General features: G+C 32.7%; 1 protein-coding gene across 2 annotated transcripts in view; it reads right to left on the reverse strand.

Annotated features, from left to right (window-relative positions):
• Nucleotides 1–18,233, reverse strand: part of RUNDC3B (RUN domain containing 3B) — a 132,949-nt gene that overhangs the window by 59,797 nt on the left and 54,919 nt on the right. For both annotated transcript variants that reach the window (XM_090286713.1, XM_090286711.1), the window contains exons 3-4: nucleotides 11,202–11,335; nucleotides 1,014–1,099 (exon numbers count right to left, since the gene is read on the reverse strand). In XM_090286713.1, the coding sequence (XP_090142839.1) occupies nucleotides 1,014–1,099; nucleotides 11,202–11,335 (220 nt within the window). The remainder of the gene's footprint in view (nucleotides 1–1,013; nucleotides 1,100–11,201; nucleotides 11,336–18,233) is intronic.

Consider the following 18,233-nt stretch of genomic DNA (forward strand, 5'->3'; position numbering starts at 1 on the left):
TCAAAACTGGTTTAGAGTGTCACTTTTCTTCTCTTTCAGAAATATGGTTAATGAGGCTGAAATAAATGTGGCAATTTAAAATTGTCTAAAGCAGTACTGTTCAACAGAATTTTCTGTGATGAAGCAATGTTCTATTACCTGTGCTAATTTGGAAGCCATTAGCCACACTTAGCTATTGAATACCTGAAATATGATATAGGGAGTGAAGAGCTAAATTAATAATTTTATTTAATCTTAATTAATCTTAATTTACATAGTAGCATATGATTAGTGGCTACTGTACTGAGAAGTACATGTCTACAGTATTAAAATTATTGAATATTTTCATTTACAAATAGTTTTGAAAGGGAGAAAAGTGGTTTCTTTAACAAAGGCTATAAACATAAGTTAATAGACCAGAGTTTGGTAGGAATGACTCTTGTCCTAATATGAACTATTTTTACAGTTATAAAAATTAAGAAAAACCTGTTTTTCACCTGGCACAGCATATCATATCTTGTGTGTATATATATGTGTGTGTGTGTATAAATGCAACCCAAGAAAACAACATCATTGCTACAGACTGCCCTAAAGAGGTAATCAAGCAATCATTAATTATAAACATATATGTAAATTATATAATTATTTATAATAAATAATTAAGTAAATGTAAATATATATGTGAATTAAAGAAGTTAATGGTCCACTTATATTCTTTATTATAAGAAATAAATGTTGTAGTGAGGAAAGAAAACATCTGTGCAAAGGATGAAACTTCAAGTGTTGAAAAAGTGAGAACTAGAAATAATATGAAGAGATATCCCAGGCATAATGTGAAGCCTGAAAAGAAAAACCAAGGTAGATAACGTTTAGTTGAGAAACTGCAATTTCCTGAGAAGATACTTTATCTGAGTAGTATGAAAAACAGGAAATAACAAGGACTTCAGAAACAAATGAGTCTTCATCTTATTCTTATTTCTAAGTCTTTAGGTGACTTTTAAGTATATATTTGAAAATTAAAATGATTTTTAAACCTGGTTGTTTTGAAGTCTCTCAGAGCTGTGGAGATGTATTCAGATAAATGTTTTTCCATGAGTGCTACTCTGATCCAGGCTCTACCCTAAAAGGAAAAAAGGAAAAAATCAAATATGAAAAAAAAATTAGAAATTAAAACAATTTTTCTCACTGCATAATCAATAATATAAGCATTTTAATATGTTAAGAACAACTCATCCAAAATATATATTTGATAAAGTTAAAAAATTTTAAGTAGATAATAGGTAAATTTTGATTATATATAATATACATTTTGTTTCTCTGAAGGTATAGGGCTAAGCAAGTCAGATTAACTCTATCCTCTGAAGAAACAGAACCATTAATATTGAGTTACTTGGATGACAGTATTCTTTTAAATCATAGAATGTAATCAGAAAATGTGATACTCTACTTCTATGCCCAAATCAACATGCTAAATAAAATGAACTCCCTTGGAAAACATGAGGGATGGAATACATCCTCTTTAATAAAAAATAACGATTCTCACATCACTTGCTTAAGAAAACTCCTCACCTAACCTTCTAGAGGAAGGTTTTAGACAACTAATAATGAAGCAAATTTCATTATTTATCGTGCATCCAAATCATGAGTTATTGAATTTGGTGCCCCCAGAACTTCTAAAAAAACTGTTACCAAACATTTAGACCAGAAAGAAAAATCAAACAACAAAAATATCCCAGAAGAATGTTCTAGCACAAAATCACAGAAACAGACAATTCTGACTATATGTGAGTATTTTTACTTGGTTGGGACTAACCAATTAATTTTTTTTATAATCCAAAGCATTTCTTCTGGACTATTTGTTTAGAATAAAAGAATATAAGATTCAATTTGTACTGAGAATTTAAAGATTCAATTACTTTCATTTTCACTCAACCCTTTCACAGATCTCCAGAAAGTCCAGGAAGGTCAACTACATAGAAAATCAAAACACTGTAATGACCGTTGAGAATAAGGGTGACACTGATCAGTATCTTAGAAATGACTCCAACTCTAGTATATTCACCAAACTCTCTTGGATAGGGAGGATCAAAAAGGAGTCAAACCTAGACAGTGATAAAACCCATCAGGCTGGAAGCAGCAGTGTTCTTGGGAAATAAAGGAAAAGTATGGGTGTGGTTAGCATGCCAGTCAGTCTGCCCACCAAGCTTAGAACCCCTCTAGCTTACCCAGGGCTCACTCCATTATTCTTGCTGAGTAAGCCTGGGGGAACCTACATGAACTGTGGCTGATTGGAACAACAGAAGGAAGAGGCAAGCCACTGGCCAGCTCTCTCAAGATTCTTGAAATTTCGTTTACAAGATACAGGGACTAGCAGTGGTAGTCTGGATCAAAAGGCCAGGATTTCACCAAAACAGAAGCAGGGAAAGTTGCTCTGCAGAGAAACTTAGACACAGGAAGTTATGCTATTGCTAAATGGGAGGTATGGGGAAAGCCCTGCTTCCTGGTTTATTAATTTCAATCCATACAAAACTGGGCTACACCTAGTTTCCTGTCCTTGGATGTTTGTGGAGTTCTCTGCTATATTGCAAAAATAAAGTGTGATGATTCTAACAGTTTCTTTTCTTTTAACAAAAGATTTTTTACAAGTACAGAAAATAAACAGACATTATAAAGCTTTTGGGGCCATGGAGTGATAAAACTGAAAATTAGGTTTAACATTTTAGACTCTACCAGTTAGTTAGGTAATGGTGAACCACTGAAGGTTATTATTTCCCGGAGATACAAATATTAATTTGTTTGTCACTGACGGTTTTTGTTTTTTTTTTAAAAAGTTAAAAGTAGTCAACACTGCTTAAGAATGTAATAATATATGCTTGGCTCTGGTATAAGAGCCTTATATGCACATTAATATACTTAGTCCTCCCAAGATCTGTGAGTTAGATTACAATACTATCCCTACTTTTTACCACACAAGGAAACAAAAAATAAACACAACTAAAAAAACAGGAAACTCATCTCACAACCACCAAACTGACCAACCTAACTGAATTAATACCCATATACTCTACCTTCCTTCCTATTTCAGGGAATTAACTGTAATCATTTAAGAGTGAAAGGACAAATCACAGAGTGGGCAAAGGTATTTGCATTACATGTATTTGACAAAAGACTCATTCATAAAATACAAAGAATTCTTACAAATCCATAATAAGAAAACTCAATAAAAAATAAACCTGCAAGGGAAAGATTTTTAACTACAGATTCAATTTCTTTAGCAGGTATGAGAATATTCAGATGTTTTCTTTCTGTGTTAGTTTTGTAAGTGATATTTTTCAAATAATTTGCCTATTTCATCTAACTTTTCAAATTTATAGGTGTGAAGTTATTCATAATATTTTCTTCCAGGATTTGTAATATCTGTAGGTATCTGGGGTTGGGCTCATCTTCATCCCTGGTTCTACTAATTTAAAATCTCTTTTTTTTTCATAGTCTCACTAGAAGCTTATCAATTGTATTCATCTTTTTAAAATACCAATTTTTGGTTTTGTTGATTTTCTTCTAGTGTATATTTGCTTCAATTTAACTGAAATTTTGCTTTTCATTATTTCTTTCCTTCTACCTTGAATTTATTCCTTTAATAGCTTCTTGAGATGAAAGCTTTGATCACTAGTTTTCAGCCTTTATTCTTTTTTAAAAATACATAAAAGCCTATTTAATCCTATTTTCCTCTAAGCACAAGTTTTTATGTGTGTATTTTCATTATTATTACTTTCCAAATATTTTTAATTGTAATTTCTTTCATCCATGAAATTGATCTCTTCTAGTCAACCATTTTGTAGTTTTTATTATTAATTCCATCTTAATTCTACTGTCGTTAGAGAACAGTTTATATAATTTCAATTCTCTAAAATTCATTAAGGTGAATTATAACTCAACAAATGATCAATTTTTGCCTATGTTCTGTATGTGTTCAGTAAAAATGAACATTCTGTATTTTTATTTTTATTTTCTTATATATTCCAGTTCTCTATTATTATCTTCATTTGTACTTTCCTGAACTTATTATAATTACTTAAAATTCCATTATTTGCATCTCCCATAGATCTGTTCCAACTCTTTTTTTGTATCTCAGTTTTGATCATTTGATCTTGTTTCCTGAAATTCCTGGTGATATTTGATTAGATACTAGACACTGTATATGAAAATCTGTAGCGGCTCTAATGCTACCTTTCTCTAGGGTAGATTTATTTTTCTTCTCATAGGCAGATAATGAACTTGAAAATCACCATGTGCCATTTAAGGGCACCACTTTTAGACATTTGGTGGGCTAGTCTTCATCTGAATGTGCCTTACTTCCAATGGATAGCCTTTCAGGGGTCTCAAATAAAAGCTTGACGTGTTTACAGGACCCCTCTAGACTGACCTTGAATTATAACATCTGTATCTCCAGCACAAGACTGAAATCCTTGATTGGCTTCTTAGGCCTCCTACCTGCTGCTTTCAACTTGGTTTATGAGACTTTTGCTCTGTGCTTCAGATGACTAAGAGTGGGCAAACATCTCACAGGGACATGGATAAGTTCAGGCACATTTGTTTGCAGTTCTTGTCTCTCTATTAAGTCCTGGTTTCACTGGCATTCCAAGCTCCAAGTTGTTTCACTAGCCCAGAGAAACTAAAACACCATCTCCCACCCGCTATACTGTCTGCTTAACCTCTATAATGAAGTGAATAGACAAATGCCCTTAGGCCAAGAGCCAAGATGAATGTAGGGCTCAGTCCATAAACCATCCTCTCCAGCACTGTGGCACTTAAGTTCTCCTTCCTTTGTTGTTCTCTTATGTCTTAAATTGGTTGCTTTATGCACTTTATACATCCTTTATCATTGTTCTTGGCAGAAGAGTTCCTCTAATAAAAGGTATTGTTTTCACTGGAAGCAGAAACTTACTCATTTCTCACCTCCATAATCATCTTTTTAGATTCCAATTAACCCTTCTAACTTGACTCTCTGCTCCTACCCCTCCTTTCTATGTATACTATATACTATACCCAGCTGATCAGTTAAAAATGTAATGAATTATACCACTCTATTGCTTTTTAAAAAAAGTATAAAAGGAAACCTCAAGTAGCTCCCCATTGCATTGAGAAAGACATCCAAACCCTTAATCATGACCATATCTCCTGGTCTACACCTTATTTCCTCAGCTTAATATTTGCACAGCACATGTCTTCCCATAAGTCATATCGTGACTCAAATATTATTGATTCACAGAATCCTTCCCTATCTCTTTCACCACCACCATTACTTTCTAACTTCTTGTTTGCTGTATTACTAAAATGTAATGTATGTAACACTTGCTCTTGGCCATCTTTTTCACCACTGCCACTGTATCCTCAGCATTTACAATGGTTTCTGGCACACAGTAAGCACTCAATATATACTTGTTAAATAATTGCATAAAACTAAAGGAGATAAATAACTTACTCATAGATACTAGGCACTGGAACCACCAGTTAGAAGTGGAGAAAAGAAATGACATAAAAATACAGTATTTTAGCAAGATCTATATGAAGTTAGTATTTAAAATGGATGGAGTGTAAAACAAATGGGCAGGATCAGAATATCTCTAGTTTCTCTTGGGCTACTGTTTCTATTTTTAAAATGCTCCACATATTTCTGACATTCTTCCAGATTTGGGGTCATAACAATAAAGAACTAGGGATAGGAAATGTCAAGGGGTGGTTTAAAAGCGAGATAGATTTGTGAATCAATAACAGAAGATTATCATATAAATGGCCTTTTTGCAATACACAATCTTAATGTAAAGTTATATAGTGTTTGATAACTCTGGTGTAGCTGTCATTAATACCCCCTCTGCCTCTGCCTCTTTCAGTAGAACATTTAGCTAACCTACTGTGGGACACAGCAGTGACAAGACCAGCTTCAGAACAAGAAGAGACAAACAAGACCAGGCAGGGTTAGGGACATATATCATAAGAATATATTAAGGATTACATTCATAACTCTGACATAGTATAGGTACTGAATAAAAATTTATCAGATGGAGGGACACATGGATATATGAATGGTTGATATGGCTAGAATATTCAGAAATTGGCCTAATGTATTAAATTCAATAAAGGATGAAGTGTAAAGGGTAAGCAACCACAAACTAGGAAAGCCAAACCTAGCCAAAATCAGTAACTGTTCTTAAAAACAAAGAACACACACACATGCACATACACACACACACACAAGATATGCAGGAAGGTAGGAAGAACTCAAGAACAATACAGAGCTCATACTTTGAGGCCAAAAAATAACACAACTAAAGGGAAAAAAAGGATTTCTTGATCTTGAAATTAGTAGGAATACTTAGAAAATCCAATGGAGATATCTGCAAGAAAATAACAACAGTAACTTAGTATGCAATTAGGGGAGTTTCTGGCACAGATCATATATTATGTTTACAACTAATCAGCCCAATAGCAGATGGGAAAGATGGACAAGTTCTAAAGAAAATGAAAGTGCCTGTTGAGATGAAGTTATTTTTCTAAGACTTCTAATTTTAGTCTGAAATCTAAAAAAATTGATGTACAGAAATCCTATGTCCCAGAACCCTTGCATACTGTAGAAAAAAACAAATGCAAATATACTGAGATGGAACAGTTAAAGGCATGATCCTCAATTCAGATATTTTATTCCATTGCTATGTTATGTTCAGGCTCTAGAAAATAGGTTCAACTAGTCACAGACAAAGCAAAGAAAAGGAGGAGTCTGCATTTCACAGATCTTAGCTTAAAGTGACTACGTGTCAGATCTCCCATGGCGGCAAGTTTCTACAATGTGAATCTATATTGTATAGTGGTATTAGGACACAGCTACTCCTGACTGAATCAACTTGACTAAATTTAAAGAATGTTTCAGTTAGTTTTGTGTCCAGAAAAAGAGAGGAGTCAGGTGGACCAGTTCAAAGCCTTTATTGAAGGATGTTCAAGCAGGCAGCTGAGTCCCAGTGAACTGTGGCACCAATGGAAGGGATAGAGGGATTTTAGGGGCTTGGAGCAAACCCTCAAGGGGGTGGGTCACCCTGCTGGATGGCTCCAGAGTCCAGGGTATAGGTGTTTGCGAAAGAACAATGTCCTATGATGAGGGATCCCTGTCAGAAGACTTATGGTAAATAATTAAGGGAGAGGGGAACAGGGTGTAATTAGCTCTCAGCAGGATGCCCAGGCTATGCCATAGTCACCTGTTAATGGGGAACCTTGTAACTGGGTGAATGGCCAGTGACGCAGACCCTCTTTCTGTCAGCACAGGCGGTGGCCCAGGTCCTGCATAACTGCAGGCCACAGTTCCGGAGAACACAGTGACCACTGGTCATGTCTGTTTTGCAAGGCCTGACTCAGATGGCATGTTATGGGGCAACATGGGGTCTCTGGCCCTAACAGTTTCTATACTGAATTAGTCATTGCTCCAAAGGGCACCTTGTCTTCCTCTGTTTAATATGTCACCCACATAACCCTAAAAGTGAAATCAGAGTGAATCTGGCTTCTTAAATAGAATTCAAAAATGAAGCTCTGTTTTGATTCTAAGTGTACTGAATCGCATGTTGTTTAGCAAGTAAGTTTGGTGCTTTGATTCTGGTATATTTTCACACGTGCTAAGGTTTGATGAGAGCACTATACTGTATATGATAGCAGTCACTCCAAGCTGTTACTCAAACGCTCAATAAACTGGCCATCTGAAGTATTTGTTTAATCTTTCAATCCTGACACTTGGCAGGTGTGATTTACTGAGTAGATTAAGTACTTTCTCTTCCCACTGCAATAAATAAAGACAGAAGTAATCTCTGCCTGCAGATTTTTCCCAGCATAAACAGGCAAATCGTAGCTCTCTCTTTCCTACTAAATGGAATCTGTGTAAGGCTTGGTCAAAACAAAGACATAAATGCAGGATTTAGAACATGATTGTTCTGTGGTGTTTTGATACTTAACACTGTTTTTTTCTTTTACAAAATAAATATTAACTTTCTCTGCTGGGCAGCATCTTGCTGTGCAGAGCTTAATCCCAAGGATCTCATTTAAAAAGGTGGTGAGATAGGGTTTGAGTTTCTTGGGTCCACCCAGGTCCAAATGTGACATTTATAATGTTTGTTAACTTTTCGATTACCTTTTGTACTTTGAGGTATGCTAGTTCTATAAATATATTCTCTTCTTTTTGGAAGAATTTAGAATGCACTTCTCATGTTCATCTCTCCTACTTTTAATTTGAACATAAAAATAAAAAACTTATGTAGCACCCAGGTACTTTCCATTTTCACTGACTCGATTCATTCAAAGCACAGCAAGTCTTTTCATCTTAACCTACAAAAACCAAGATATTATTCTTCAACCATAAGGAAAACTGATACAAACTCAATTCAGATGCAAAGGAGAATTCAAATTGTACATTTTTAAACCTGTTGACCGTCAGACAACTAGAAAGTAAACAAATAAGTTCAATATTTTAGAAAATGAGGCCAAAGAATTACTAAGACAATAACTATAGCTAAAAGAAACCTGTAAATACAATAAAAAACAAGATAAAACATCTATGAGAAAAATGTTTTTAATTAAAATATATAGTTATAATTGACTTAAAAATGAAGATATTTTATGGCCTAAAAAAAATATGTGAGGAGGAAGACAACTGATCCAATGTAAAACAGTTAGAAGATGATGAGGCAGAAAGTTAACTGTTGCTCAGAAAACCCCTTGACTTGAGAGTCACAGGAGGCTGTGCAGCAGGAAGCAGCGGTTTTAAAAAGTGAACTATGTATTCTCAAAAGGTGACAAAAGTCATAGCTATCAACTTTATCCAAAGATACACTTTCATAATATGAATTTTAAACTGTTTAACTATGTTTCTAATTATGCTACTGAATTTAAATATTATAAATCTTGTTTTTAAAAGCAAATATTTAGTTCATGTTTTACAAGATGTTTTAATTTAATATATATTAGTCAGTTTTGCGAACCAAAATTTTTTCAAAAGATTTACAAAATAGCAATGAGTACAGGAACAATAAACTCAGAAAATATTCTTTTGAAAGAAGATCATTATGCTTCTGTTTATTATATAGACTTGTAATTTATGTTTATAATTATGAAATAATTAAGTGAATTATGTCTTGATCTTAAAATCACACATAACTATTTTCAATCTTTATTTTCTACTAATTTCATTCTGTAATTATTAAGTGTCAAAAATAGTAAGAAAAGCTACTGTGACGATCCAATTAACAAAAAAACTCCTAAACTAAAGCTGATATGGCTTATATCAGCAGCTTTGACATTTTACAACCTTAAAAATTATTGAGGACTCCAAAGTCTTTTGTTTTAATTATTTATTTATTTATTTATTTATTTTTAGAGAGAGGGGAAAGGAGAAAGAGAGGGAGAGAAACATCACTGTGTGGTTGCCTCTCACTCGCACCCCCAACTGGGGACCTGACGTGCAACCTAGTCATGTGTCCTAAATGGAAATCGAACCAGCGACACTTGGCTCGCAGGCCGATGCTCAGTCCACTGAGCCACAGCAGCCAGGGCTTCTAAAGTCTTTATATAGGTTATATCTATCAATATTTACTGTATTACAAGTCAAAACTAGAAACTTTAAAATATTAAGTAATTAAAAAAAAAACCATTATGTTAAATAACATTTTTATGAAAAAAAATTATCTTTCCTTAAACAAAAGTTAATGAGAAAAGTGGCTCTGTTTTTACATTTTTTCTTTAATGTATGACTTAATTAAAGAGAACTATATATCTACTTCTGCATTCAATCTTTTACAATGTGCTGTTTTGATTTAACCATATGAAGAAAATCTAGCTTCACAAGGATATATAGTTAGAAAAAGAAATATTTTAGTTGCCTTTTCAGATAACTGTGGATATTCTGCTTTGGTTTTACATCAAAACTCAGTGAGTGATCATTGGTTTTACATCAAAACTCAGTGAATGATTATTCTTAAAGGTTAATTTCAACATGAAATCTTCAACCACCTAATGAACTGTTCATACTGTATTACAGTAAATGCATTTGGCCTATTGCACTTCGAATGGATTTTTTACCCATGCATGATTTTAGAATATCATGCACATGTCACTTGAAACATACGAGTTATGTAGGTTTACCACATGTTGACACATTTTATTAAACAATTAAGAAACACATTTGTTAGCATCGATGTTATCAGACAAGTCTTTACGTACTGGGAAGCTATCAAGCTTAAGATGGTGAATACAAGTATTCAAAAATTCTAATTTTTACAAAAAAGCTTTAATTTTAATATTGGCCACAAATACTGTCAGTTGTTTTCCTTGAAGTAATAGGCTCACTTTGTTCGTCTGTATTCAAGAAATGTCTACCAAATGTCTAAGTCTAAAACAACTATAGTTTCTACATTTTTCTTTCAAATAAAAATAGTATTACATGGCAAAAATGTCTGGTTTAGCTTAAAATGCAAACAACTGCATGAACTTCCCTTGCCACAACTACCATATTTCGATATGCTGCAGAAATGGTTTTTGCATACTTTTCATTTTGTCACTCAGGATAGAAAAAGATAGGTACTCAAAAGTTAACATTTAACAAAATTATGTTTACTGAATCATCATGGGCCTTCTTAAGTGAAAGTGGCTTTTTTTTTTTTAAAAAGACTGAGCTGATGATGGGTAAGTATTCAATGATTACTAGTATAGTTTGATGCCATTGTCTTGATTTGTGCTAAGGCACAAGCAATTTTACCCACCATTGCTTCTGCATTAGCAATGCAGATGTCAAAACAGGGCAAAGAACAAATGACATTTTGCTATTACATGAAAATAGTTTTGACATTTCAGACTCCCAGGGTTCTGCAGGACACTGAGAGCCACAAGTTTAGGTAATTCAAAAAATATAGAAAATTCAAAGAATAGGAAATATTGTATTTCATTATTCTTCTAAGTAGTGACTAGCTTCATACCTTCCAGCTATTCATAAGGCAACAGTGAAGATTCAAGAACATTCTAAAATAACTACACATAATAAAAAAGGAAATAAGCCTCTGACATGTTAAATTTAGTCAAGTGCTTAATTTCAACAAAGAAAACAAATATTTTATATAGTAAAGAGCTCAAAATTTTCTAGTTGGATCAAGATTGCTTAGGATTATATACATTGCATATTATTATTTACATCTTACCTTAGCTCTAGAGGAACTGACATTTTCCATATTTTCAATGCTGCAGATACAATTCTGTGAAACTTTTCGGCAAGCCACTCTGATATAGTCCCAGAAGCTACGAGGACTTTCATAACCAAACCAGGTTACTTGACCTTCAGGAGACAAATTGCAATACAAAATAAAAGAAAACTAGACTAGAAAATTCAAAATGCAAGAACAATAAAACTCTGAAAACTAAAAGGCAGTGTGGTGTGCAATAATGGGAAGGGCACTGATCTCAACATCAAAAAGTCTTAAATGTAGTCCTGGTCTACCTTTAACTAGTTGTGTTAGTTTGGACATTTAATAAACCCAAATCACAATTTTCTCAACAATAAAATCAAACTAAATGAGGTAAAAAGGGTCTATACACTAAAAAAATCTCTGGTAGTTTAATATCCTATTATTCTAACAGATAATTTTCCTGGTGGCTGTAGTTAAGCATTAATTTAAATGTCACCGGTTGTACTCTAAAGCTTTCTCTACTCAGAAAAACAGAAAAATACATAAATACATAACATTTTTTCTCTTCATATAAAGAAATGAAATGTGTGTACTCTATCCTACAAGTAAATATAATCAATTAGAATCCTGTACTCACTAAATATTTATAATCTTCTACCCACCCATTCTCATCCATAAAGCCATAAAGCTCCCCTATAGCTATCATTTATCTCATTTCTTCTAGTCACCAACCCATGAAAACTGTTGATAAAGAAATGTTCTCTTCTGTGTATCTTATATTAGTATTAATATTTCTATGCAGGACTTTGAATAGTAGATCCATGGTAACCACTTTGTATTCAGTATTTTTAAGTGGGATGAGAGACATCTTAATACTTCCTTCAATTGATCTTATCTAGGGAAGTTGTTTAATCTTAATGTACAAATATTAGCTTTTATATTTTTAAATCTGTGCTTCCGTTTTCAATTAACTATTATTATTTATCTCAAACCCAGTAATAGCTTCTCTCTAAGCAACACCAAAAAGTGTTCTTGCCAGCAAGCTCCATTTTAGGATCCATGTTGGAAATGATATTTGAGTGATTTCCAACCACAGCAGCCCATAAAAACACGTGGGCTTTAAAACAAACAAAGAAACAAAAACTTATGCTTGGGCTCCATCAAAACTAAATAATCAGAATCTTTAGGGGAGGGCCCAAGCATTGGTATTTTTAAGAAGATCCCTCTGGCATATACTTATGGTTAATCAACCAATAGAAACCGTACACATAGTGATGGGTAACTCTATCATCATTCAGGACATTTTAAAGGCCTCCTCTTCTTGTTAAGCCATGTGTGATCTTTCCAGAGTCAGTCCCTTACTTATCCTTATAATTACTTGTTCACTTGACGGTCTCACATATTAGGTGATAAAAATGCTAAGTCAGGGATTATGTCCTATTTGTCTTTAAAATGATCTCCAGCACTTGACAGAGTGCTTGACTCACAGTGGGAATTCAATAAATATTTATTAAACAAATCAGCTGATAAAGCAGCACAAAACAGATCATTTTAATTACAATGTATATAAAAATTTGAATTCTAGAAACTCTAATTAGCATATTTTTATAGTAACAGTTCAATGACAATCTGGTATCAAGATGTCTCCATGCTAGATTACAAATATTAAATACTCTAAACAAATATATTTACATATATGTATATGAACATCTACAAATCCTTACTCAAATACTTAACTTAAATGTCTCTTTAAAAATCAAATATTACTACCAACAAACAGAAGTCTATAGGAATACTGTATATAATCTCCCTTCTTCCATTCAATCTCTCCCCATCACTGTCCTCAGCTTCCTCTCTTCTTTAGTTAAAAAAGTTCCTGGAACAGTATCTCAATACAGTTTGTCTTTAGGGCAATTTTCATGTCATCAATTTGTTAGCCATTTGGAGAGGAGGCAGGGTGTCTAGTGGTTAAGAATATGAGCTTTTGGGTCAGATCACTTCCTAGCTATGCAATCTTGAGCAAATGACTTCACTCTATAAGTCTTTTTTCTATCAATTAACAATAACTGTAGTATCTCCATGAGAACACTTGTAGGTTAGATAATGTGTGTGCAGCAATTAGTATACAGTCTAGTGCAGATGTTACCAGTTAATACTATTATATTACTGCTATCACACAAATAGGTAAGGGACCCAAGTTCCCCTTGAACGACAAAGTGGAAATGAGATGAAAAGTTGTTTTTCCCATTACTTGCTAAGAATCTAGAAAAATCTTTAAAATTTACCCCCTAATCCAACCTTGCCCCACATCAACCATTCTAAATTTATCTCCTTCAAAATGCGTCAAGTCTCAAGTAATTTTCTTTGCCTATTAGTAATTGGAATTATGCCATAATTTTAAGAAGAGAGGTATAGCTGCCAGACTTCCCTCAAGAAAAGGAATACTAAACACTGTCAGGGATATTTAAAAAGGGAGAATCACAAAGTTTCTCTGGTGACATTATTTTAAACCTCATGAGTTTGACACAGCTGAGGAAAAATACGGGAGTAGAGCTGTCAGAAACCAAAAGACTACAACAAAGTTCCATTTCAGAGGAGAGGAAACAAAAATAAAGAAAAACTAAAAATTTATAATTAGGTTAAACAGAGAAGGAAAGGGCACTAAATTCTTAGGCCTCCTACTATGGGCAGGATATGCTACCTACAAGACTTTTACCCAAGAGATAATGACAAGATATCCCAGAGTACAACCTGAGAAACTAAACAATTAATAGACTGGCATATTGTCATCACTTGCAAGGTTTTAAAAAACTAGCAGTATCTTCATAATACTCTACTCAGCAAACTAGATGTGAAGATGACTTGGTTTGATTCTGCCTTCCCTTCTCTTCCATGTGCATCATATCCAAAGTGAAGTTCTTAAGTCAAGATACTAAGTTGTTGTTCACATTCAAAAGGATTGGTTTTGATTAAGAGAAGGTGGATTCCCTTATTAGAAACTCCAAACACTCTCATGTAAATTGTCTGTATATCCTAGAATTTTATTTAAATAATTAAATAATTTCTGTATCTATGAAAAGGGTTGAATTTAATTAATAATAGAAGTGTTCAATTGGTTTTTTAAAATATTATTACTTGAATATCACTTTTACTTAAACACAGATTAACTGCTAGCAAAACACATACTTAATCTGTAACCAGTATTCAACAGGAAAATTAAAAAAAAAAAACTACAAGCTGATCATGCCTTTAAAAACAACCCCTACAGTAACAAATAATCATGTCCAAGATATTTCCATTTCCTTTAAAAATAACCACAAAAATAAATCACATTACAAAAAGTCACTAATCTGTATCTTAAAGAAATTTTATTCCAGAGAAGAAACATGCAGTCATTAATAATTCTCTTTTTAAAGCTCTGATGAGTACAGATATATAATATGATTTCAATTATATATCTATAATTGAATATATATATATTCTTGGAAGTTGACTTTTTACCAATGACAAAGTTTAACAACTTTTGAAATTTATTCCTATTCCATCAGTCCAACTCTAATTCATTTTAGGCACAGAAGTTAAGTGGTGAAAAGTTTGCTACACTAAAAGGTGATCTGCTACTAACCAACTATGTCATATCTTTCCAACTAAACTGCTTCATTTTCAACACCTAAAAATAACATGTGATTTCTAGAACCCAAAATTATTCTAAAATTACTCTTCTACAGTATTTAAGTTAAATGTCTATCCACATCATGCAATATGTTTATGTTTTGCTTATATCTTATTTTGGGACTAGAATAAAACCTTCTTTCTAAGAACAAGAACTAAAATTTCTATAGTGGTTCCCTACTAAGCAGTGGCTAATGACACAATCTTTTGATAATATAATATAAAATATGAATAAATATGTTAGGTGACTTCCCTTTGTCACCCTTTATTAGTGCTTAACTATTTAAAAAGCAAACGAAAAACAGGTCTCATAAGCTGAAGTTCTTTTAGCATTACAGTTACATCACCTAAGTATCAAAGACTATTGCCTTGGAGCTGCTATTCAACCAAACAAGTAATAAAAACAGTCACAACAAATTTTAATAAATCATTTGGATATCACTGCAAGTATTTACAGACACTTAAAGGAAGTTGATCACTTGTGGATTTATTGTTGGTGATATAGGAATATTTAGATATTTAACTTTTCACTGTAAATTATATAACAACAGTCCTAAGTTTCTTACTGCTAACTTATAAAATTAGTTTGATATGTCCACTATCTTTTCGAAACAGAAAAAATCCCATTTCTGTTAAGAGGTTAGAATCTTTTCTTTAAAAAAAAAAAAGGTAGCATTATTAGTTGAGGTTCATATTTATTAAACTACTCAACTTTGAAGGTAAAATTATGACCTTGAATAATATTCTAAATAAAATATCATTAATGTTATTAAAATAATAACAAACTTAAACACTTAAATAATAACTTCACACTTTAAAGTGAATCTTAAGAAGCCTGAGTTTAGATTAGGTAATTGTATTTATGCTGCTAGTTCTGTATGTTACTTATAGTATGCTTCAAAGAAATTATTTAGCAAATATGAATCACAGTTACTAATCTATAAAAGTTAATTATTATCCCCATTACAACAATTCCTTATTCACTGATAACAAATTTATCACAAATATGTATCTATATAATAAAAATGAATCAGTTATTAATCTTCCAAAACCAAAAATTAAGATAAACAAGTTCACTCAAAACTCTGAAAACAGAATTTCACTTAATAGGTTTACTTATCCCGGTAATTTGATCATTTTTCCAACTAGGATACAAAAATTTTATTTTTTTCTTCCACCAGCATTTTTAATATAAGGTTTAGAATACTGGTAGATTAAACTATAGTACCAATGGCTGAAGGCCATACAGGAAGTTAAGTATAAATGTGTGGACCTGAAGAAATCAAGCATAATTTATTTCAGTAGTGATTAAGGCTATACATAGGGAACATAGACAAAAGAAATTGTTTAAAATGATTATTTGTGGGAATTAGGATTGAGGAAATGAAGACATTTTTCTTCTTCTTTCTATCCTTTGTCTTACTGCTTTCTTTAAAAATAATTATTATTTCTTTTCTAATTAGAACATAAAATTAATGGCTAGGTCATAAGTGTAGAGGCCTAGCTGTGTTTTGCATACAGCAGGAACTCAATTACAAAGTTTTGAATAAGTGGATAAAAGTATGCATTTTACCTGGGAGAAAAGAAACTAAGAAATATATTCTCATTCATGGTTCAAGAATGGCAAACCAGTTATCCTTGATAGCGCCTGTTTATGAGTGATATTGAAAATTCACACCACTTCCTTGAGTTCCTGGTTTGCATGTAGTTTATATATTATTACACAGCACTCACAAAATGGAAGAAATAACTAATAAATCATATATTATTAAACATTCTAATGAAATATAAATAACAGAGATATATTTGATTAATAAAATAGTATTTAGAACGATGGAGCTTAATGGAAATATGGAGGGGGTTCACATATTGAGGAAGGACAGTAAATGGATTATTTTATTGCGTGTTTACAAGAAGATTTTATATAAAAATTAACATAAGCATACTTGTGACCTCTAAATTAATAAAAACAAAAACAGAAAGCTTCACAAAACCCATGAAATGTACTAAGAAAGATCACTTAACTGACAGAGCCCTCCCCAGTAAGTCAATTCCATGCTCCCATGTGGCTCAGTGGTGGGAGATATCACCAGCATATAGTACCTTGAAGAGGTATTTGGAGATGAGCCAGCCATCTGCAACTTTGAGAAATCTCTTTAAAAAAAATAAACAACAACATACCAATATTTAAGAAACCTACCGTCAAGTTTATAATTGCAAACTGAATAGCCCAAATTAGGTGGCTGTACATAATTCTGACACAGTAAACACTAAACTCATTTAAGATGAATCTGATCTATACACTCAGAACATAAATCAAGCTGGTCTCTTGTAGCCTATTAATTGGAAAGGCAGCAATTGTGTAAGTCATAGAAGTAAGTGAGAAGAAATTGTTTCCTATTTACTGCTACCTCCATCTTTCTTTCCCAACTACAATAAACTAGTGGTGACAGAATGCAAAATGAGCAAAAGCCTGACTGAATTTGCTACATTTGTACCTCAGAATTTATAAGTTTGGTTAGGAAAAGTACTTACTGAATTACATATGCCTCAAAGTTTTCAACTTTAAAAATAAGAACATTCTTTTACTGTAAACTTTTCTAAGAGTTGTAAACAAAATCATTTTGAAGAGCAATTTTCTCTCTCTCCCTCTCCTTTTTTTTTTGGCCTTAGAAGAGTTAAAGTTTGTATGGTTCTGCATTATGAGAACAGCACTTAGATATTTGGTAAAATGTTCTTCAGTTTAACGAATGCTGACTAAATGATTACTCTATGCAAAATACTGTTTTATTTCCTATGGCAGCTTCCAATTATTGCTTAACAATCACCATCTGGAAAAGTATTATAATTCTTACTATGTTGCTTGGAAAATCCTCATATAATTATACAGGAAAACTCCAAAGCCAAATTTCTGATGTCACATTCCCCAAAAATAATGTTTTCTTCTCTCATAACCAAACAATGAAATCTTCAGTAGGACGTAGTCCCACACCTTTCCAAATACTCAGACCCTTTATGAAACCAAACAAAAACCAAACAAACACACTGAGAAGTGTTGTACAAAAACAGAAGACGATATTAAACAGTTGTGCTATTGGCTACATCTGTGTCTCTATCACTCATTCTCTCTCCTCCTACCTCCATTTGTAACATCTGAAACAAATAATTAAAGTTGGAAACATATCCTAAGGATCTATAAATTGGTACCCTAGTTGAAGCCCATATTTGAACATAATGCTCTTGCTACAACTACAACAAACAAAAATGAAAATTTCTCGGCACTGAAATGTAAATCAGAACAGAATGCTCTCATTGCAAATATTAAGAATATTAATTCTTAATGTTTAAACCACATTTACTTTACTATCTTTGCCC

Source organism: Furipterus horrens, unplaced genomic scaffold, assembly GCF_987537825.1.
Source record: "Furipterus horrens unplaced genomic scaffold, mFurHor1.1.pri manual_scaffold_9, whole genome shotgun sequence".
NCBI lineage: Eukaryota > Metazoa > Chordata > Mammalia > Chiroptera > Furipteridae > Furipterus > Furipterus horrens.